This window comes from Notolabrus celidotus, chromosome 9 (assembly GCF_009762535.1).
Source record: "Notolabrus celidotus isolate fNotCel1 chromosome 9, fNotCel1.pri, whole genome shotgun sequence".
Classification (NCBI taxonomy): Eukaryota; Metazoa; Chordata; class Actinopteri; order Labriformes; family Labridae; genus Notolabrus; species Notolabrus celidotus.
Window position 1 is genome coordinate 19,951,056 of NC_048280.1, and position 22,586 is coordinate 19,973,641.

The 22,586-nt window shown below is 38.3% G+C and overlaps 2 protein-coding genes across 6 annotated transcripts; one reads left to right on the plus strand and one right to left on the minus strand.

Annotated features, from left to right (window-relative positions):
* Positions 1 to 4,354: 4,354 nt before the first annotated feature.
* Positions 4,355 to 10,571, plus strand: wdr31 (WD repeat domain 31). 5 transcript variants are annotated; one of them, XM_034692925.1, is made up of 10 exons: positions 4,355 to 4,682; positions 5,405 to 5,475; positions 6,506 to 6,638; positions 6,919 to 6,993; positions 7,094 to 7,238; positions 7,944 to 8,044; positions 8,168 to 8,235; positions 9,310 to 9,451; positions 9,630 to 9,792; positions 9,908 to 10,571. In XM_034692925.1, exons 2-10 carry the CDS (start codon positions 5,429 to 5,431, stop codon positions 10,108 to 10,110), a joined length of 1,077 nt encoding a protein of 358 aa, XP_034548816.1. In that variant the 5' UTR covers positions 4,355 to 4,682; positions 5,405 to 5,428; the 3' UTR covers positions 10,111 to 10,571. The 5 variants fall into 5 exon arrangements, with proteins under 5 accessions (XP_034548816.1, XP_034548817.1, XP_034548818.1 ...); XM_034692926.1 differs by having other exon boundaries at positions 4,359 to 4,484; XM_034692927.1 differs by lacking the exon at positions 4,355 to 4,682 and adding an exon at positions 4,965 to 5,071.
* Positions 10,572 to 14,395: 3,824 nt separating this feature from the next.
* Positions 14,396 to 21,514, minus strand: bri3bp (bri3 binding protein). The gene is made up of 3 exons (XM_034692868.1): positions 20,990 to 21,514; positions 18,041 to 18,143; positions 14,396 to 17,915 (listed from the first exon to the last, which is right to left on the minus strand). The coding sequence occupies exons 1-3, from the start codon at positions 21,164 to 21,166 to the stop codon at positions 17,494 to 17,496; spliced, it is 702 nt and encodes a 233-aa protein (XP_034548759.1). The 5' UTR covers positions 21,167 to 21,514; the 3' UTR covers positions 14,396 to 17,493.
* Between the last annotated feature and the right edge of the window lie 1,072 nt (positions 21,515 to 22,586).

Genomic DNA, 22,586 nt, shown 5'->3' on the forward strand with positions numbered 1-22,586 from the left:
AATTTAAAGAATGTCTTCACCAACACAAATGATCTACATTTCAATTTAAATCTGTTACATATAAACACTTAAACACTTAAAGCACTTAAAACCATAAGGCATCTCAAATATGGATCTTTTACCACAACAGTTTGAGAACATGAACTTTTCCAGGAATGTCTTTTGGCAAATTGGTGTCTCACTACAGGGATGTCACATGGAAATCTGCGCCTAATAAAAATACATGACACTGGGCCTCCTCCCCTCTCCCTTTCTTCACTTTCTCTGCCTCCTACCTGCCCCAGCTTCACACTCCCTGCCTTGCCCTTCACTTTTCCTGCCTCCCCTTTCACTTCCCTCCTCATTCCCAGCCTTGCCCTTCATTCTCCCTTCACATGCTGCTAATAAATGCACCAGTCAGTCAGCCTTCACCAGCTTTGAACCAACAACCTTTTCAGATCAAAGCAGACGTCCTAAACCATTGTGCTGCTGGTCAGTTCTTACTTTCTCAGTTATGAGGTGCTGTGTTAAAGTACATTATGATGATTCAAATACACGGCACAGACTGCAGTGGTGGTAAACCAATACTCTCAAGCTCCTGCTAGGATTCAAACACGGCACCTGCTCCCTTTGAGGCGTCAGTGCAAACCCCCACACCAAAGAGCTGCTTTGCAGGGTTCACTTGTTCAGGTTAATCTTCTTTACAGCACATAATAGTAATTAAAAAGCACAACCAATTCTCCATTGGTTTCAGCTCCACATGAGTGGGCCCCCACCAGGATGTGAACCCAGAACCTATGTGACTTGCTGCATCAGAGCTAACCATCACAACAAAGTTACTGCTTTGAAAGGCTGACCTTTTCAGGTTTATCTGTCAAATGAATCCTTTTGATGGTTGACCAAGTCATTTTGCACATTTAGTAAGAGTGAGAGGGGTCTTTGAAGGAGACTCCATATGTTATCCAGATGAAAAGTTCCAAAATCATATTTATTCGGGCATTTTACTATCCCTCTAAAAGTTATAATTTAGAAAAAAAATAAAAGGAAAATCTACATTTTTAATTCAGGCTCATCCAGAGCCCCCTTCCTCCATTTGGGACCTGGGCAGTCAGTCAGTGCAGCTTCTCCTCCCACGAAGAAGGGACATCCATGTTTCACAGTATGCAAAAAGTGTTATTGGTAAGTGAGTTTATGTTTAAAACAGGCATTCTAATCAGATTAGGGACCTACTATGCAGTGCAGTCACGGGTTTGCAATTCCATTTTATGAATTAAATCAACACAATGCCAAACAAACTAGTTCAAGAGTTGATCTGTTGTATAGTCTCTCAAACCATTTGCTAGGAATAAAGTTACTATTGAGGTCACCTCACATAGGTATTGAACTGTGTTGATTGTAACCTAACTAAGTGGCCTATTTAGACTTTTTAAATGGGGACATCCCAGTGAGTCAGATCTAAATTGAATGTGATACAAATCTAGTTTGTGAAGTCAAAGGTAGTAATAGCTTTCCTGATTTTTCTACCGACCAATAAGAGCCACAGCGAAGCACACTTAGGCCTACCACATAAAATAAAAGGTAGAAAAAACACCTGTTCAATGGTTCTTGTAAAATTAATGTTGGCTGTCGAGGGACCTGTCTGGTGTGTCCCAGATATCCACCTTGGGGAGTCATTCAACCTGCGTCTTTAAAGAAGGTCAGAAAAGTAGCTCTCAAGTGGGACACATAGCCAAAGGTTGGTAACCTTTTAACTTGTCAAGTGTTCTTCAGCTGAATTTGAATCAAGATTCATTTAAACACAATTGTGTTATACTGAATCTTGACTTTTACCCAAACACCCAAGTCTTGTTGGATGGAAACCTTGTTGCACTTTATTTTTTACCAACTTTCTGAACTCATGAGATTTAAAGTGTCATTATTTGTTATTTGATCTACATCTGTGAACATCAGAACAATATTAACATTAGATTTTCTTTCCCTCTCCAACATACCACAGGATGAGGACATGTAGCTACAAGAGGATGTGAGTCATTCAATGTACTGTACAAACACAATTACTCTCAATACGAGGTTAGATATATACATTCTCAAGAGAAACATTTTTCCTTTCTTCATTGTTTTCATAACCAGTGGCATGTTGTACCATATCTGTATTATGTCTTAAGTTAGGGTGCCACACTAAAACATATGTTGAAACTAGTTAATTTACTAACTTCAGTTGTATCATTTTTGGATTTGGATCACCCTGCAGACATAAGGTTAATCTGAACTCGTTAATCATAATGTCTGAACTAACCAAATTAAGGTCACAGAAATGACGTATTCCCTTAATTTTCCCAGTAGATGGAAAGCTATACTTAAAAATGTATTTCTTATGTTGCCACTCGTGTTTTGTGATATTTTTGTATTTATTTATTTGTTATTATTTCATTTTAGGATCAGAGAATGTGTCTTTTTACAGAGTAACAGACATTATTGAGCCAGTTGAATAAAAATGATGAACTATAATAACTATACTTATTACAATTATAAATATGTTAAATCTTAAGGGATGTTCTCTTGAATAATTGTTAATATAGTCAATTTAACTTGCTGTAGAAATGACATATTCTGTAATTTTCCATGATGTATTGAATATTAGGAGAAATATGCTCATCTTGATCCCTACCGTTGACATTAAATAATGGATAATAAATATTGTATATTTCGTATTGCATATTATATATAGTCTATGATCCCTACCCAATTTAACAAAGCATTTTGAATTGACTGGTAGAATTAAAGCTGCTGTTGGTAGTCACAGAGTAAACATCTGTTCAGAGAGAGGGACTTCCAATGTCAACAGTATCCCTCTCAACCAGATTTCCTCTTAGCCCCCGAACCATAGACTGTATAAAATATGGACGGATGAATAGTATCCGTGACGTCACCCATCTGTTTCTGAAGCGCTGTTTTGAGGCCAATCGTCGGCGGGAGCCATATTGCTTCTGTGGAGCCAGTGTGACAATAGGCGGAGTTTGAGCCTCCTAACCAACAGCTGCAGTGTTCCCACAGGCAGCTGTGCCTCTCATTGGAAGACTAGTAATCTCAATATCCTCGAAATTGCCGTGTTAGAAAAAAAATCACCCCCCTCACAGTGAAAGCACATCGAGAAATGAACTATTCAGACTACACTCGTCTTTTGTACTAGGCTGTAAATATGTTTATTTCTGCTTTAAAGATCATCTTTTTCCCATTCATGTGTATGTGACTTCCAGTACTTCCGGAGCGAGCCTCAAGCGGATCCTCGATGAACTGCAGTTTTTAATACTTCCGCATTGGACAATATTTTTAGACCGGAGGTTGCCGCTTGCCCTGAACACAGTTGGCATGTGCAGTCATGATAGTGCCAGACTCATAACCAAACGGAGGATGTAGTAGGGGCCGTCCCTTAACCAATCAGGACAGAGGATTGGAGATTTGCTATGTTTGGTCCGTCATAACGAATGAGGGGAATAATAACGTCACTGTTCCTTATAGGCTGTCGCACATTGTCCATCTTTGTATGGTCCATCTCTCTCACTGGCTGATTTTTATTTATAATTCTATTCTTGGACTTCTCCCTACATACTTGTACACATGGGTAGAAACCTCAGTCGATATGGCCTGTGCTCTCAGGACATCATACAGTTGCAGGTCCCGAGAGTCAGAACTGAGCTTGGCAAAAAGGCTTTTAAAATTTCAGCCCCATTTACCTGGAATGATGTGCAGAAGGACTTGAAACTGACACATCTTGTAACTCTGGGGAAATTCAAGTCAATCATAAAGACAGAGAAACAAGCTCAATTGGATCTTGTTATTGCACTGTGTAATCTTGTAACCATGTGGAACTGTGACCGTATTTTATTTGTGTTGTTTTGTGTGTTTGTTGTGCGTTGTAACCTGTTTTGTGCTGTCGTCTCGGCCAGGTCACTCTCGAAAAAAAGTTTTAAATCTCAATAAGTCTTTTACATGGTTCAATAAATAAAGAAGAAGAAGAACATTGCTTGATACAAAGGCATTGGAAAATGCAGATATTTTGCAATAGTCTTAAATTACTCCCCTTACCAATGAGTACCGATGGGCATTATGACCTTTTCTCCAAACCCAGCAGAAAAAAAGTGACGTTTTTTACACCATTCCAACCAAGAGCAGCTTTAAATGATATTAAATAATCAAAAATATTGTTTTTTTTCAATGTGAATAATCATTAACAGAAAACATGTTCAAATTAAATGAATGCAAACGAGATTATTTTGAATGTAGGAAACAGCCAGAAAGGCAAAAATAAATTCAAAATGTTATAAACAGCACATTAGACTTTTATTTTGTAGGAGAAGAGCTTCGGGTTACTTCCTGCCCTGTGTCACGTGACCCCACCCTCGCCTAGATACGAGAAAGCGTCGCTGCTTGGTCGCTACGGAGGGAGGGATGGCCCCATGGAGTTAAAACACACTTCTGTGGACTTTCAGAAGCACTTTTGACGAGTCAGTATCATGGCAGTGTATGGGAAACCCTCCTCGGATCTTTCCAGAACGACTCTAGCACGGTTGATCGGTTGTATATCCACTGTATTGTGCTGCTAGTCAATCATACTTCTTGGCATGACGGATAAAGATTAGTTAGCATGCTACTGAGCTAGCAATAGTGTCCAGGCTCACAGCGACCACACCTGCTAGTGACAGGTAAGAAATCGTGTCCCACTTCATCTTCAGAACTGCATGATTACTATGTCATGGGCAATTTTTCCGCCGATATTTTCATCGTTAAAACTCCTTGTTTTTGTTGTTGCGTAATGATTGCCAGGGCAGTTCATAACAGGTGTTTTCGAGCGACTAATTCCCTGTGACAGTAATGATGCGACTCTAATAGGATTTGAGCCCTCTCCTTCCTGTCGATTTGTTTGAAGAGTACGCTGCGATAAAGAGAGAGAGGCTTTGTTGTATGTGTTATAGAGAAAGTAGTGTTTGCGTGAGGACGTGTGCTTTAATCCCTTTCAAGACTGGTGTGTCTTTCTCTTATGCAAGATATATCATTGCAAGAAACTTAAGTGGGAATGTCAGTGTATGTTTAAGTAGGTGAGCCCCGTAATTATACAACACTGTTTGTTAATCAGGGAATGGAAATTATGAGAACTTGATCCTATCCCAGATAACACGTAGGAACAGAGCCTAATGGTTTCTCTACTCATAGTGTTAGTAACGTTTTATGTTTCAATGACCTGAGTGAACAATGATGCACCACTTTCTTTGTGTTTAATATGAGCATTTACTGTGAGATAACATTTTTCTGACTGAATTTTGAGATCCAAAGATGCTCGATTTGTTACCTACCATCACTGCTTACTGAAGCATATGCTTCAGTGATTTTTGTCATAGTTTTTAAGGCATTGCTTTCTGTGTGTCAGTGTGGCTGGAGGATCCTGGCAGAAATGGGCAAACTGCAGAGCAAGTTTCGCAAGAGGTCTGAGCTGTACAGGTAAGATGTGTGCATCAATCCAACAGCTTGACCTTATATGCACTTCTTACTAATTATAGCAGGGAGGAGTTAGGTCACACTATGGGTGATTGATATATATATATATATATATATATATATATATATATAGCAAGCCGTTCAGGAAATAAATACATATAGAATGGAAGTCTAAATATATGGAATGAAAGTCGGAATATATTGAAAGAAAGTCTGAATATATGGAATAAAAGTCTGAATACATGGAATGAAAGTCTGAATATATGGATGAGAGTCTGAATATATGGAATGAAAGTCTGAATATATGGATGAGAGTCTGAATATATGGAATGAAAGTCTGAATATATGGAATGAAAATCTAAATATATGGAATGAAAGTCTGAATATATGGAATGAAGTCTGAATATGTGGAATGTAAGTCTATATATTTTTTTGAATGAAAGTATGAATATATGGAATGAAACACTGCATATATGGAATTAAGTCTGAATATATTGAATGAAAGTCTGAATATATTGAATAAAGTCTGAATATATGGAATGAATGTCTTTCATTCCATATAATCAGACTTCCATTCGATATATTTATTTCCTCAATGTAGTATGTATATATGTATATATATACATGTATATATAAACTGAAGTAAAAAAATATTTGAGAACCCCTTTTTTCTTTCTGATTATTTCCCTCTTATTTGATGACAGTGGTGGATATATACACCATTAACTTGTTCACACAGTGTAATATTAATAAAGGTTTAAAAAAAATGTAGAAGTTAATCATCAACTAATGCAGTTCATATTTTGAGGATAGTTGTGATTCAATCATTCAGCTTAAAAACAGGGGTGAACACAGTAAAACCTTTTAAAGGAACATGTTTTTGACTATAATCCAGAAACAGATAAAAGGCACAAACTAGATCAAAGTAATATCCACCTGCATCAATAAATAAATTAATGTATATACAGTAAAAAAAAATGTGACTGAACTTATTTATTTTAAGATTTTTTTTTATATTGGTGCTTTTTTTCAGGGCATCTCAGGGGGAGAAGGCTGATAACAGCTTTGACAGTCAGGTGGTTCAGTATGAACCTGCCCATCAAGGGTCCATCAACACTGTCACCAATCTCACTCCAGATCTGTGTGTTTCTGGTGGGAGTGACCAGGTAAATCATTTAATATACACTGGTTGAAAATTTCTTCAAAATAAATGAATTTTAATCTCAGTATTTAATCACTGGTGTATTTTTTTAAAACTCTGGTTCTTCAAGTGATATGTTAACTAGTGTAGTAGTGGTTAGATCTCTCATTGAGAGTTCTCTTACACAAGAAAAGATGTTTATTATAGTCAGTACAGGATAATTGAAAGATGAAATTCTGTGGTTATTACTTAAATATCTGATTAACATGTGTGGTGCATGCTTGTGTGTTTCTATGCTCCTGTAGGCAGTGGTGGTGTATGACTGGAAGCAAGGCCGGATGTGTCAGTCCTTTCAGGGTCACAACCGAGAGGTTACCAAGGTAACATCAATACTGTTGATAATGAAGTGATGCTGTAAAAGTACAAATAAGCATCCTCTGCTCTGTCTCCTGTTTTAATCTTTCCCTGTGTGTTTCATAGGTGATGTGTTATCCAGGTAGCACATGGATCTTTAGTGCCTCACGGGACAAGACAGTCCTGATGTGGGACCTAAACCAGGGGGATGATCCGATTCAAGAATTCTGTGGCCATGAGCTCGTGGTCAATGGAGTAGCTATCAGCCCTGGTAGGCGGGACACACCAGTCATGAATAAATATTTGAACTGAAGTTGTAAATTATTTTTTATTCCTCAAGTTAAGTCAAAAATATGTGTATATATGTTTTTGTATCAGAGTACGAGATGACCCTTTTTTACCTCAACTGTTTACTGTTTTATCTTATGGTGCAGATGACAAACCTTTTGATCTTAAACAGCTGCTACCAAAAACATTTCAAAAACAAAGAATCATTTGCAGTCGTCACAATGTAATATCTCTGTGCATATTGTCCACATTCCTTGCGGCACTAAGTATATAAGAGTCTTGAGTATGAATGTATTTTTAGATGTGTCAGAGACTTCTTCTGAAGTGGCTTGATAGTCTTGTATCTCCTCAGAGATCTCATGGTCAGTCAAGATGCTGCAACAGCAAATGATGTATTTTCTCAACATTATGCCAGTGGTAATATGCATTTTTCAGCTTGACTAGACTTGTTTTTTTTATATCTAATGTTTAAGTTTGAAAAGAAAACTATCAAAGCTATTTCCCTTTCAGTGTATGGACGTATTTTTATGTATTTCTCAATACATTTGTGTTAGAGTATATTTTAATGGTGTGTGGGACTTTAGAGGCTTTTCCTTTCAGAGTGATGTTGTAACTTTATGCACACTCTTATGCAGTTCATATTATCGATCTTAGAACACATGGACCTGATTTTTACTTTGGTTTCCAGATGGGAGAAAGTTGTGTACCGGCTCTCGTGACAACTGGATGTGTCTGTGGGATATAGAGTCTGCAAAATGTGAACAGAGACAAAACATTTCCCGAAACCTGGTGAGAATAACAATATGTGCTTTTGATGGACTGCTAAAGTGTGTACCTGGGTCTAAAAAAAGATGAAACCATAAGCTAATTAATCTGACTTTCTAATTAAACTCTCCACTTTCCTCTGTTCAGGTAACACATGTGTGTTGGGTGCCAGACAGCTCCTCTATAGTCCAGACCTCTGAAGATAAGACTGTAAGGTAAGGGGATCCAGTTTGTTTGCAGTTGGTAATGTGTAATATGTCTGCTGTTGTACTTAAAGCATTTAAATTTATTTTATGTTACTTTGTTTTATTTATTTTTTGTTTTATTTTTTATTTTTATTTTGTACTTTTTTATTATTCTTTTTTTTAATCTTATTTTGTACTTATTGTACTTATTTTGTACTTATTGAAACTTCTTTCTTGATTGTACTTATGTCTGGGTTGCTGTAACAACTGAATTTCCCCCCCGGGGGATCAATAAAGTAATATCTTATCTTATCTTATCTTATCTTAAATAAAAAATGTTGTTGCATACGAAGCCAGTGTTAGCTTACAATTATAGGCAGATGTGGAATGTTCCTAGTACTATAAATAAGATTTTATATTAAAGTGCCATGACGACTCAGAGCTCATGATGAGTTACAAGTGTAGAAAGAAGTCTGCTCCGGTCATCCCAGCAGTTTGTGATCTGACTGTTAATTATGGTCCTGAACATAACATTTGGACTGTTGCTTTGTAGTGATGTCCTAATTGCTTACCTTACCTCATTTCTAATAGTTTCTATTACTGATTGTCTACCATTTCATTCTGTCTCTTCCATACCAAGAAATCAAAATATGCAGGGTGTTCTCTGTCTCACAGATGATGGGAGAAGTGCAAAAATATAAACATTTCTCTTTAACTGAATCAGCGGGGCTTGTGATTTGACTCTTATTGTGTACTTTTAGCTACCAGGTTAGCATAATGTTATTAGATTCTATCTGTCCAATATAACTTAACACTAAACAAACAGATGCTTAGCCAATAATCTCTGCCCTTACTTTATTCAGACAACTTTATAATAGCAATAAATGCTGAACATATTTTCCTCCAATACTTGTTACGAGACACTATTTGATCATAATTCCTCTATTTTCTCTAAACAATATTATTCCAGCTGTTGAAAAATCAGAAGTGTCTGATTAAAATGTGTTTTTCAAAGGGTGTTAAGATGCCTCGTTGATATTAATGTTCTGTACATGTGCCTTATGATCATGTGTTAGTGTGTTTTTTCACACTGTTTCTGCACAGGGTGTGGGACAGCCGTGCATGGCAGGTAACCAACACTTTCCCAGCCAAGCAATACATCCAGACCTACTGTGACGTTTCCCCAAACGGAAACTACCTGCTGTCCAGCAGCAACGGCTTTGGAGGACAGGGCTGTGAAGCCACGGTGAGAGCACTGGAAGGGTTTTTGTGGATGTTGGCTAAATCCGTGTACATGCACAGGTGATGGAGAGATAAGGAAGTTAGCAGGTGGTTGAATAAGCTTTGAATAAAAATGGGGTCAAACACACTTTTAAGTGGACAGTTGCCATTAGTTTTCAGTGGAAGTGTGTTTGTGTTTTTAGCTGTGGGACCTGCGTCAGCCCGGCTGTAAAGTGGTGGAGTACAGAGGCCATCTCCAGACCACAGCCTGCGTTATGTTTCTTCCGACACCTCCTGGTGGCACAGCTCGGGTAGCAACATCCTCCCATGACAGCTCAGTTAAAATCTGGGATCAGAACACAGCAGGTAACACCATCTCATGGAAAGACATATATATATTTACAGACTTGCATACATGAATACTAATACGGATATTATTGGTTCTTCATCTGCTCCAACCCTTTTTTTATCCCCTGTTCAGTCTGTTTTGGGACACTGTCTCTAGATGGTGCCGGCCCTCTGGTTGCTCTGGCTCCTACTGAATCCAACAGTCTGCTCTGTGCCAGCTTCAACTCTGGCCTCCACAATATCCAGCTGGGCCAAGGTTCAAACCAGGCTCAGGGTTCTGGAGGAGGTTCAGGTGGAGCTGGTGGCTTGGATATCAAAGTTGTGGCACGCTTCTGATACCTGGGGAGAGCATAGAGCAACCTGAACCCTGCAACGTGAACATCCAGTGACTCACCAAGCACCATCGTTGGATACAGACACCATGTTCATTGTGCTTCTTTCTTTTTCTACAATTTTTATATATTTCTAGTGACATATTTTTTGCGCTGCTAGATCGCCATACAGTGATGAATGACGGCAGAGTTCAGCTTTTGTGCAGCTAAGCAATCTGGACGTCAATCATAGCTGCTATCCAGCCCTGTGAGTAACACAAACTACAAACCGATGAGACTGTAAACAATAGAAATGATCTTGCTTGGACTGCAGCCTCTCTGGACTAAGAAAGGACAAACAAGGGTTATTTTTAGTCTTTTTTAAAGCTCTCTGAGAGCAGGAAGAGAAGCCATTTGGTCAGGTGTTACTTTTCATAATAAGAGTATGTTATTAGTTGTTCCTGGATTAAAAATGTAATAGGTGCAGTCAGACTTGTATTATTTGTCAAAAACTATGTGAAAACGTACGTTGTTTTCATCACTACTACAGAGTCATGAGAAATATGTGTATAATAATGTTAAACTCAGAGTATATTAGCATGTTCTGTAGCTTTAACATTAAGCTTTAGACCAAATGCATACCGGCACAAGAATGAATTAACATACTTTCTTTTTGGGTTAGAATTTAACCAAAGAGTAAAAAAAACAGACTCTAAAATTTCTAACTGAAGCTAATATTAGTTATTGCCTTGTGCTGATATCCAGTTTATGTGTTGTTAAAAGTTACTATGCAAAATACTTGAGTGTTCTCATTTTTAATAAAATATTATTCAATTGTCACAAATTGGAATAAAAAATGTCATGAAAAATCTCCTTGCACTTAGTTTCTTTAAATATCGTTTGATCAACAGTGATTGAAGTTTTAGGATACTGTTGTTAGGATATGAGTAAAAACACTCGTATTTGAGGTGTACAGTCATGGCCAAAAGTTTTGAGAATGACACAACTATTAATTTTCACAAAGTCTGCTGTTTCAGTTTTTATAATGGCAATTTGCATATACTCCAGAATGTTATGAGGAGTGATCAGCTCAACTGCAATTAATTGCAAAGTCCCTCTTTGCCTTGAAAATGAACTTTATCACCAAAAACACATTTCCACTGCATTTCAGCCCTGCCACAAAAGGACCAGCTAACATCATTTCAATGACACACAGGTGTCACACACATTAACACAGGTGTGGGTGTTGATGAGGACAAGGCTGGCGATCAATCTGTCATGATTGAGTGACTGGACACTTTAAAAGGAAGATGGTGCATGACACCATTGTTCCTCATCTGTTAGCCATGGTTACCTGCAAGGAAACACGTGCAGCCATCATTGCATTGCACAAAAAGGGCCTAACAGGGAAGTTTATAGCAGCGAGTAAGATTGCACCTCAGTCAACCGTCTATAGAATTATCAAGAACTTCAAGGAGAGAGGTTCAATTGTTGCCAAACAGGCTCCAGGGCGCCCAAGAAAGTCTAGCAAGCACCAGGACCGTCTCCTGAAGGTGTTACAGCTGCGGGATCGGGCCACCACCAGTGCAGAGCTTGCTCAGGAATGGCAGCAGGCAGGTGTGAGTGCATCTGCACGCACAGTGAGGCGAAGACTTTTGGAGGAAGGCCTGGTGTCAAGGAGGGCAGCAAAGAAGCCACTTCTCTCCAGTAAAAACATCAGGGACAGACTGATATTCTGCAGAAGGTACAGGGACTGGACTGCTGAGGACTGGGGTAAAGTCATTTTCTCTGATGAATCCCCTTTCCGATTGTTTGGGGCATCTGGAGGAAGGCTTGTTCGGAGAAGACGAGGTGAGCGCTACCATCGGTCCTGTCTCTTGCCAACAGTGAAGCATCCTGAGACCATTCATGTGTGGGGTTGCTTTTCGGTCAAGGGAGTGGGCTCTCTCACAATCTTGCCTAAAAACACAGCCATGAATAAAGAATGGTACCAGAACGTCCTCCCAGAGCAACTTCTCCCAACCATCCAAGGGCAGTTTGGTGATGAAGAATGCCTTTTCCAGCATGATGGAGCACCTTGCCATAAAGCAAAAGTCATAACAAAATGGCTCGGGGAACAAAACATTAAGATTTTGGGCCCTTGGCCAGGAAACTCCCCAGATCTTAATCCCATTGAGAACTTGTGGTCAATCCTCAAGAGGCGGGTGGACAATCAAAAACCCACAAATTCTGACAAACTCCAAGCATTGATTATGCAAGAATGGACTGCCATCAGTCAGGATTTGGTCCAGAAGTTGATTGACAGCATGCCAGGGAGAATTGCAGAGGTCTTGAAAAAGAAGGGTCAACACTGCAAATATTGACTTATTGCATGAATTCTGTGTAATTCTCAATAAAAGCTTTTGATACTTATGAAATGCTTCTAATTGTATTTCATTATACCATAGAAACATCTGACAAAAACACCTAAAAACCCTGAAGCAGCAGACTTTGTGAAAATGTAATATTTGTGTCATTCTCAAAACTTTTGGCCATGACTGTACATTCAACAGTTTAATTTTGCAACTAAACATTACCTACCTTATCTTTGTGGATACCCCAGTTCCCACCTGTTTTAGAGGAGCAACTGTCCTATCAACCAATTCATATTTAAAGACATTTGAGAGGCAACTGGTTCAGGAGAACTATACTCTCAGATGGTCTGTATGCTCGTCTAAGGTTGTTTACTGTTTGTAAAGGCAAACATTTGTTTAGGCCTTCTGAAAACTGGCTCTTCCTAGGCAGGAAAGTGAAAAAAGTGCATGCTGTTTGGACAATAATCAGTCTAAAAGTCATCAATTAATCAGAACTTATGTATGTGTTACATACATATTTGTCATTAAATATGGTGTTTTTTTCCCCTCACAAGTTAAATCCTTTATGGACCATCAGCATACTGTTAAAATGTACCTCAGTGCATAGAAAATAAATGCACTGCACACTGTGCTAGCTGTGTGACAGAAAACTAGAGCCATCTTATAATGTCGGTGGTGTATTTCAACAAGTTTGCACAGAAAGCTGCTGGTTTAACTGATCATGTTTCCATCAGCAGCGGTTAGCCTCATGTGCATTATGACAGTGTGCTAAAAGAGTGGATTTGATCTGCCAATGGTTGTCCCAACTGATGTCAAAACATATGGCCCGCGGGTCAAAACCAACCCGCCAGAGGTTCCAATCTGGCCTGTGGACGACTTCCCAAAGTGAAAAAATGACAGAGAAGACATTAACTGCAATTTCACAAAATAAGTAACTGCTATTTCAGATTTTTCCTCTGGGGGGCACATACAATCGTAGTGCTGATGGAGCACACCTGAATGACGCTCCAGGAGAATATTTGCAGTTTGCATAATCCGGTGGAAATTTATAGACTTTTTAGAGCACTTCAAGATCCAATCAACACTAAAGTTTTCATATCTGTAAACTTGAAACAGCAGGAGCAGTGGATCCACCCTTTTTGAAAAAAGGAGCCACATATCATGCGAATGCCCTACATATCATAGGTGCGCTCCGTCACCACTAGCACTAGCACTAGCACTAGCACCAGCACCAGCACCAGCACCAGCACCAGCACCAGCACCAGCACTAGCACTAGCACTAGCACTAGTCGCCTGCATACAACACTGTCCAGCAAGTAAACTGTTCATGCTAGAGCAGGGGGGTTCATAATAGTCAACTTTACCTTCTTCATTATTATAATCTCTGTTCTTTCGCTGTTAACCTTACACACTGTGACTGGGAAACCTGTGTGTTTGGTGTGTCCGCAGCAGGGTTCAGGGCTTAAAGAGTAAAATATTCGGCTATTATGTTATGATTTTACTGGTCCGGCCCACTTGAGATCAATTTGGGCTGTATGTGGCCCCTGAACTGAAATTAGTTTGACGCCCCTGTCTTAGAGGATTAGTTTTAAGATTCCTTTTCCTTCAGAAGACCCAAATGATACCTGAAGTTGTAGCTAAAGAGAACATTTGGAGGTATATATTCTTGTCAAGTGAGCTGTTCAACATGAGCATCCATCTAAAACCCATCCAAGCTAGATATATCAGTGCATACTATGTCCTCATTCAAAGATAAAGAAACAAATTATCATCTGACATAAGACTTAATATTGGTTTTGCTGAATTCTTGTACTATATGTAGATTGACTGTATAACTCATCAGTAGATTCCTTAGTTTCAGAAGCTTGAAATGATTTTAAATACTTCAATGAACATACATGTATTCACGACTTTACTACATCATCATATGGCCAATGAATCAAAAAGAAAACTTTATCATACTGTGGTGTTTGATTTATTCAAATCTGGACCTCATTTTCACTTCGACCACAAGAAAACAGAGTTTTGATAAAGACACGCACTCACCCTCACTAAGTAGACAACAGCAGGCAGAACAGTTTGGTGAGTACCACATCACTGAAGTACAGAAATATTTGGATAAAAAGGTGTAAAAATATTAACAGATGAAATAAAAAATCAACAACTACTCAAGAATCAACAGATACAAATAATTAGTATAGCAAAAAAAATTGGCACCGCATGTAATAAAAAGCAGGCTACATGGAATAATAGGAGTAGTAATAGTAGTAGCATACATTACATTGAATGTATGAATCACTAGCTATTTAACAGAGAAATAAATATATTCTGAATGTAGCATTCAATCTGGAGCTGAGAGAAACCAAGAGAAAAATATGTTTGCATGTTTAAACATCTAAGTAAGAATGAATCCAAGTACATGAGCTACAGTGTCTCTTCTATGAGATGAAAGGTTTTCAAGCTGGTTGTTGTCTCACTAACTGTAAAGCTTTTTTGCAGAGCTTTACATTGTAAATAAACAGGATGAGGGAGACTGTGTATTTAAAGAGAATATGTTTCATCTTTCTTCTTTCAATAACTAACAGGATTTTTACAACTCTATCTACACCTTCACAGTCACACAGCTACCATTAGTAGAACATACACAAGTTAATGGCTACACAATGTAGCCACACACTACAGGACACCAGGATCAAGTTCCTCTTTCAAGTCAGCTGTACTCCTTTCAAGTCAGCTTTTAATGATACATTTTAATATTTGTAACATGTTAGTAACTACTAGATCTACAGGATGGTTGAGATGATCACATGAGAAAAAGAATCAAGGTCTGTGTCCAGTTCGGTCTTGCAATGTCAAAAAAATAATAAATTACATACAATTGTGATAATTTGGTCTATACAGTACAGTACAGTAATCAGTGCAATCTTGATTATTTATAATACAAATCTCTAATATAATCAACCTCTGGCTAATTCATCACATATTACAAATTGGATGGTTTCTCTACTTTAGTAGTCAACGACATGTATAACATAACATTATACGCATTAGAAACATAGCATGCAAGAACAGCCCGCATGTTTTGGCTAACTGGGCTACACACAAACTGAGTGTGTTCTCAATCTTCTCAAACAAGCGACACATGAAGTCAACCAGTACTCAAATATTAAACTGCTTTCGCTGCACTTTTTTCCCACCAAGCCTTAAATACAAGATGAAGATGAAAAGCACAACATGTGTTATGGGAGTATCATAAACAAATACTGTACTGAATACATTAAAAATCAGATGCAATGGTAATTTTCTGAATGTGCTGAGGACACTGCTCTCTTACTACAATGTGGAACATGTACTAGGAATACATCTCAATTATACTGATTGTTGCTGAGAAGTTTGTTAATTTGAATCTCAAGGATACAAATACTGTCTGTTTCTTTGGCCTCAGCAGTGTCAACTTAAAGAGACTTCACTATCCTACCGTTTTTCAGGTTGATCTTACTCATTGAAGCAATTCCCCCCAAAAAAATCTGCACAGCATTAGGGTCATTTGGCAAAAAAAAAAAACATGTTTACATAGACCAGATTCTAAAAGGTGAACTCACAAAACATAACATGACAAGAGGAATATGAAAAGATGGAGACAAAAATAGGTGCATGGCAAAAAGAACCAGTGTTTCATGACAGTACGTTACAGCATACATTAGAAAAAGGCAAAGTCCTTTCAAACTAATTATGGTGGCTACAGTGACGCATGCTAAGCATGTTTCTATAGCACATAATTGTATGTATCGATCAGGCTGGTTGTAAATATCTCATTATGTTACTTGTGAAAGTAGTATCGCATATTATCTTAAAACATTTTCAATGAATGGACAGGATCAAATGGGATTGCACAGGACTAGCCACTATTTTTGCAACATACTATAGGACCACCATCTGCACTTTAACTCTGACGATGATCGAAGATGAATGAAAAGCTTGATTCAATCTTTGATTTGATCAATCTCAGCAATTTCAACATGATGCAAGAACATAAGCTGTGACCCATAGTCTATACCTACTTGTCAACAGACTTTGAACCAAATCTGACAAACTGATAAGTGCCTCAAAGTTACCATGACATGATTTCAGTATACTTCATTTCCCAGTTTTAGATGATGTTAGTTGAGTCCCTGAGATATTGCTGCATGTCTACATTTTCCTCTAGTCTGATGGTGTCTTTTTGATAGTGCTTTTCAAATGTACACGCTTTACACACACACACACACAGAGGTCATCAAGATGCAAACACACTCATACACATATATATACATCCAAACATATATAATGAAAAAGAGGTCCTGATGTCAAACTATTGCCACTATTGAATAATGAGCTGATGAAACAAACTAGATCTACAGGATTTTAACATTTTGGGCATAAAATGGAATAAATAAATCTTCTTATGAATAACTATCTAACATCTTGAGGTTTTGTACACTTAAGAATTACAATGTTTGTACTGGTCCACTGCATTATAAACCCAGTCCATTTCCATCTTATAGCTGAGGGATAAAAACTCATGGTCATACCTGTGTAACGATCATAGCCCCCAGGTTATTCACAATGACAGAAACAAACAAGGTAACATACAATATGCTTTAGCAAAGGCAAGGACGATTCTTATCCAAACAAAGAAATACAAGCCCCAATTTGGGAGTGTCTAAAAAGTAGCCGAGGCCAGCATTGAGACAACCATGATCATCTCTCTGATATATTCATTGATGTAGCCAAAATGCTTTCAAAGCTCAGAGAAGAGGAAAAAAAAAAAAGAAGTGGTTGATTTGTGTAAGCTTTAAGCTGTCCACGCCTTTGAGGATTTTTAGGTATTCTGTAACTAAAATCAACTCAAGTTGAAGTACTGTTTTCATATCTAGTTTTGTCCCCATCTTACAATAGAGTTGTAAATACCCAGTGGTTGTGTTGCTGCTGATGTGCTCAGGAAACAGCATTCAGACATCAGCTGCAGCTGCTTGTACATGTTCCCCTCCCTCCCCCCTCAGCATGGCTGCAACCTACTGCTCCCCGCTGCGTTCCAGGCCGTCTATGACCCGGCTCAGCCTGATGTTAAGCAGCCTGATCTGAGTGTCCAGGTGGTCGATTTTTTCTTCCAGTGAACCTGCGCCACCTCCCCGACGCCAGTACGCTCCCACAGGACCCGTCATAAAGTACACAGCCATGATGAAGCATAGTGGCAGCACCGCGCGCTCAGGGTCACCCTCAAACTTCTGCAGGATGTAGAGGCAAGACAAGGCGAAGAGCAGAACACGTGCCAACCAGAAAAAGCGGCCGAACACAGCATGCAGCAGGTAGAAGAAGCCCCCCAGAAACATGGAGAGGAACCAGTAGGCTAAGAGTACAGCTGCAACCAGGAGCAGGGCACGTGCTGGAGAGTTGGTGAGGGATGTGGGGCTGAAGTAGTGACTGAGGTTTGAGGCTACAGAGGAAAGAAAAAGAGAAGTGGAAGTACATTTTTTTTAAATGTGGTAATGTACATTCTTGAATGGCAGTCTAACATCTCATCCTTCCATCTCTTAGCAATGTGATAATATTAAAACTTACAATCGATGCCCATCACATCCAACAAATCAGACCAGATCTTCCAGATGGTGTCCAGAAAAGAGTCCACGCCATGGACGAACCTCTCTGTTGTTTTGGAGAAAAACTACAGAACCAAAAAGAGGCAGACAGAAGAGTGAGTAATTTCATTTTGTACTCTTAACCTATATCACTCTATACACCTACAAATAATAAAACGATACAAGAAAATGTACATGGCTTTGTCAAGCAAATCATCATTAGAACCACAGATGAAGACCATTTGTCATAACCTTTATAAATGTATGTCAATAACATAACATAGGAACTGCTGTAAACACGTCTTCAACTGTATGAAGTGAACTGAGATGAAAAGAAGGTCTGAAGTGTAGTTAAGGGCAGTATCTCTCACAGTAGCTGCCCTTAACTACACTATCACGGTATCCTGCTAGCCAGAAAACTGTATTAGCACTACAGTCCACATTTAATACATATCATTAGTGTTAAGCATAACACTGCTTTGAAGCCTCTTGCTACCCACAGCTGCTACCCACCTACATTGCCCTGTCTTCTAGGGCCTAAAAAGAATGGACTACACTGAACTTTGAAACAAGAGTTGAAGGTTTGCAACAATGGTAATGCGGGTAAATCAAAGAAGATAATGTGCATCTATAAATGCTCTTTGCAGCAGTAAATTTAACCAACTTTACAACCATACAAAACTTGTTATTTTACAATAGACAGACTAAAACCGTGATCAAATTCATACACAGACTCCTCATGGGAAGAATTCCACACTATTGCCCACACACTTGACACAGTTCCTCCAACTTTTCGTAGCCTAAACAGAGGTGTTGAATGAATTACACTAATTAGGCTCAATTCAATAGCATGGTGACAATACCACAGCAACCTTTAATTATAGCATTCATAATTTCATACACCTCCCTCACCATAAAGATATAATCACCATTACACAGATGTTAACTTAGAAGACTTAATGTAAAATACTCAGTCATTCTCAACTTTAATACTGCTACCACTAAATCTGTCAACTTTAATACTGCTACCACTAAATCTGTCAAACAATGATGAAAGGCTTTCATTACACGCTGTTTAAGGGTGGACTTTTTTTAAAATTATTATTATTATTCAAGAGTAAAGGTGTTCATATACAGGTAGTAGAACAAACACATAAATCAAGTGAAGACAGATTAAATAATATAAACATATCATACATACAGAAGACAGGACAACAATACAATATATATATATATATATATAGTAAATACACTTATGACAACACCAACAATTACGTATATATCGACTCGATCTGCAGAATCCCTCTCTACTTTCAAAAGACAGCTAAAGACCCAGCTCTTTAGGAAGCACTATGCACTTAGCTAGACTGTTCTCCACTGTTGTCCCCAGTGGCAGATCATGTCTTCCAGCTACAGTTGCCTTGCACTGTCCTGCTCTACTCTGGGAACCTGTGTTCAGCTCTGGAGTGACCCAGCACTTGGTACTTTGGTCATTATTGTTGTGATGACAAGTTAATTGTTGATGATGATAATGGAAGGTCTTAAATTGTTTGGTTGCTTCATTGTAGATCTTCCTTATTTCATTAAGAAAAAAAAAAATAAATAAATAAAATAAAATAAAAATCCTTATTTACTTTTCTGCATTACACTGCTTGGCAGTACCTGCACCCAAACTGACTTGAAGCACTTTGTTACTCTTACTGAGCTTGTTTCCTCTTGTCTAGATCTTTGCTCGTGTTGTTCTTGTTCTCGTTTGTATGTTGCTTTGGATAAAAGAATCTGCTAAATGACATTGTAACATTGTAACATATAGAGTAAAAACACTCATGACAACAAAAAAACAAAACATATACAGAAATATGTAAAAAATTGTTTACCTAGGAGTCTCAGGGAAAATGGTGTTATAATAGTTCATGAATGTGATGCATTTTTTGTCATTGACTCAAAGAAACGATTTAATAAGGGACTTGAATTCTAGAAGCAAAATTGAAAACTTCAGAAGTGAAACAATGTCTTTGAATTTTAGAGAATAAACATAATAAACAGCTGAGAAAAAATGAGATTCAATGTCTTTCCATAATCTTTTGGATAGTTCAAAAGTTGCACTCATTCTCAATAGCTGTAAACTTAGCGACGAGGCTGTTAACAGGTTACATTTTATGTAGTACTTTGAAGTGTACCTCCTTAACTTTGTTTGTGATACAGCATCTATAAGGTAAAAGCAAGGCTCTCCTCCAATTAATGTTCTCAATCTTAGATCTCCAGAGAAACTTTCCTCTAGGAACCAATTTAATGTTCCTTTGAAATATCTGTCGAACATGCTTATCGTTACATTTCTTATCTGTCAGTTCATCTAAAGGTGTGGACCTTGTTTCCCTCCACTGACAGTTCATGGTGGCGTAAGCAGCTTGAAATAACTTCTCTCGTTTGATTTGGCGGCCACAGACAGGAACTGACATTGAATTTAAAAATGCAGGAAGTACAGCTGAACCAATCAGACCATGCATGCTAATGCAGTGTCCACAAAAAGAGCAGCTTTGTAAGAATTAGGAGACGTAGTTAACATAAAGAAACAGCTGTTATGGCCTGGACCACTGAGGCAACATGCCATCTGTGCGGTGACATGGTGGCCTCAGTGCAATTAATGATCAAATTAGCAAGTTTCACAACAAACTCATAATATTTACCATGTGAGAGGATATCTGGTTTTACCGGTAAGGGAAATGTCCAATTATCTGACATCATCTTCCTATGAAAATTAGATAAATGCTAATTTTTCAAGATGGCATCCATGAAATGGTTTGACAGGCCCAGGCGCGCGTTTCCTGTTAGCCATTCACAGACCACAATACCGCGCTGGCTGGTAACGTTAGCCCCAACAAGCTAATGATAAATATACCTTTGATCCTGAGTATAAATGTCCCACACTCACCTTATACAACCCTCGGATGTTGTCCTCTCCGAAAACACTGCTCAGAGTCTGGTAGATTCCGTTAGCTGCTCGTCGGAAGCTGTTCTGGTTGCTGGTCCTGCTCCTGGCCGCTTCGGTTGTGCACAGCAGAGACACAGATAGCACCAAGAAAACCACAAGAAACCTGATCCCCTTCATGGTACCAAAACCCCGAGGTGTCAGACAGAAATGTGTATCAAAATGGTTCGCCAAATAGCGAGGTAAAACAGCTGCCTGAAGTGACACCTATGAGTAGAGGGATGCCCGACCGACTGTGATGGTGGTGATGACCTGTGTGGACTTCAGGTACGCATCGTAAACTCCTACTTCGCTGAATTATTGTGATGGGATCATGAATGGGATACGCTTTTCGGCGATATTTGCGTAAATTCGTGACACAAGTGCTGTTAAATAATGATCGTTGATGTATTTTATGGGTCGAATGACTTCTGGCTTCTGCATTAGGAGTTGTCGGCTTGTTATCGGTATGTACCTTTGTTGGCCTTTGATTTTGATTTTTCAAAAGACATTGGTGGTGTGGCTGTAAATTATGACAATACTCATAACGACACTATTAAATGGAATAACTATTCAAATGTATTTTCTGATTGTATTTTTATCAATTGGTTTCATGCTTGTTTCTGACATTTCCGATTACCCTTAAACTAGTCATTGGTTTGTCTGTGAATTGGAGGCAGAGTCGATCTATGTGAAGTTTGCTGCTGCCCTCAAGTGGTAAAGTGAAAGCTTTACTGCTGGGACATCACGAGACTTTCCTGCACAATGCACATCAAACAAAATTCTATGTGAAGCCAAAGATACAGTATGTCCCCGCATTTTCAACCAACATACAATTCGAGTTATATGCACAATTTAATAAATAACTGCAATGAAATCAACTGAGCGGTAAATGAAGTTTACCTGCAACAATTGCTGCTCCTTTTTCACAGCCAAAATTCTGTTAAAGACAAAATGATTCAGTGCAATTACAATTTTCTTTTTCTCATCAGTTAATAATAATAATAATAATAATAATAATAATAATAATAATAATAATAATAATAATAATGATAATAATAATAGTAATAATAATAATACTTTATTTATAAAGCACTTTTCAATACAGGTAACAAAGTGCTTTACAATGGGTGATTAAAAACAAGAAGAAGTGCAAAGCAAAATGAAGCAATTCAAAATAAAAATTAATAAAAGCTTAAGGGCATACAAACTCAGAGTTAAGATTAAATAAAATCACTCAATAAAAGCTTTTCTGTAAAAATGTGTCTTGAGTAATGACATAAATCAAGGGACTGATTCTGCAAGTCTGATCTCCTCTGGCAGGCTGTTCCAGAGTGTAGGAGCTCTGACTGAAAAAGACATGTCCCCTTTGGTTTTCAGTCAGGTCCTTGGAACAGCTAGCAGAGCACTGCCAGAGGACCTTAGACTGCATCCAAGTTTGTAGGGGGATAAAAGCTCTGAGATATTGAGAGGTGCTCTGAGATATAGAGTTGTGCTTTAAAAGTCAATAAAAGAATATTAAAATCAATCCCAAAATCATCAGGCAGCTAGTGTAGATGAG

What these genes read in the sequence shown, in the direction of transcription:
- wdr31 (XM_034692925.1), top strand. Translation starts at nt 5,429, where the DNA reads ATGGGCAAACTGCAGAGCAAGTTTCGCAAGAGGTCTGAGCTGTACAG. An exon ending in TGGAGTAGCTATCAGCCCTG is followed by an intron (nt 7,239 to 7,943) that starts GTAGGCGGGACA and finishes TTTGGTTTCCAG; the next exon opens with ATGGGAGAAAGTTGTGTACC. An exon ending in AAAACATTTCCCGAAACCTG is followed by an intron (nt 8,045 to 8,167) that starts GTGAGAATAACA and finishes TCCTCTGTTCAG; the next exon opens with GTAACACATGTGTGTTGGGT.
- bri3bp (XM_034692868.1), bottom strand. Translation starts at nt 21,166, where the DNA reads ATGAAGGGGATCAGGTTTCTTGTGGTTTTCTTGGTGCTATCTGTGTCT. An exon ending in ACATCCGAGGGTTGTATAAG is followed by an intron (nt 18,144 to 20,989) that starts GTGAGTGTGGGA and finishes TTGGTTCTGTAG; the next exon opens with TTTTTCTCCAAAACAACAGA. An exon ending in GGATGTGATGGGCATCGATT is followed by an intron (nt 17,916 to 18,040) that starts GTAAGTTTTAAT and finishes TTTCCTCTGTAG; the next exon opens with CCTCAAACCTCAGTCACTAC.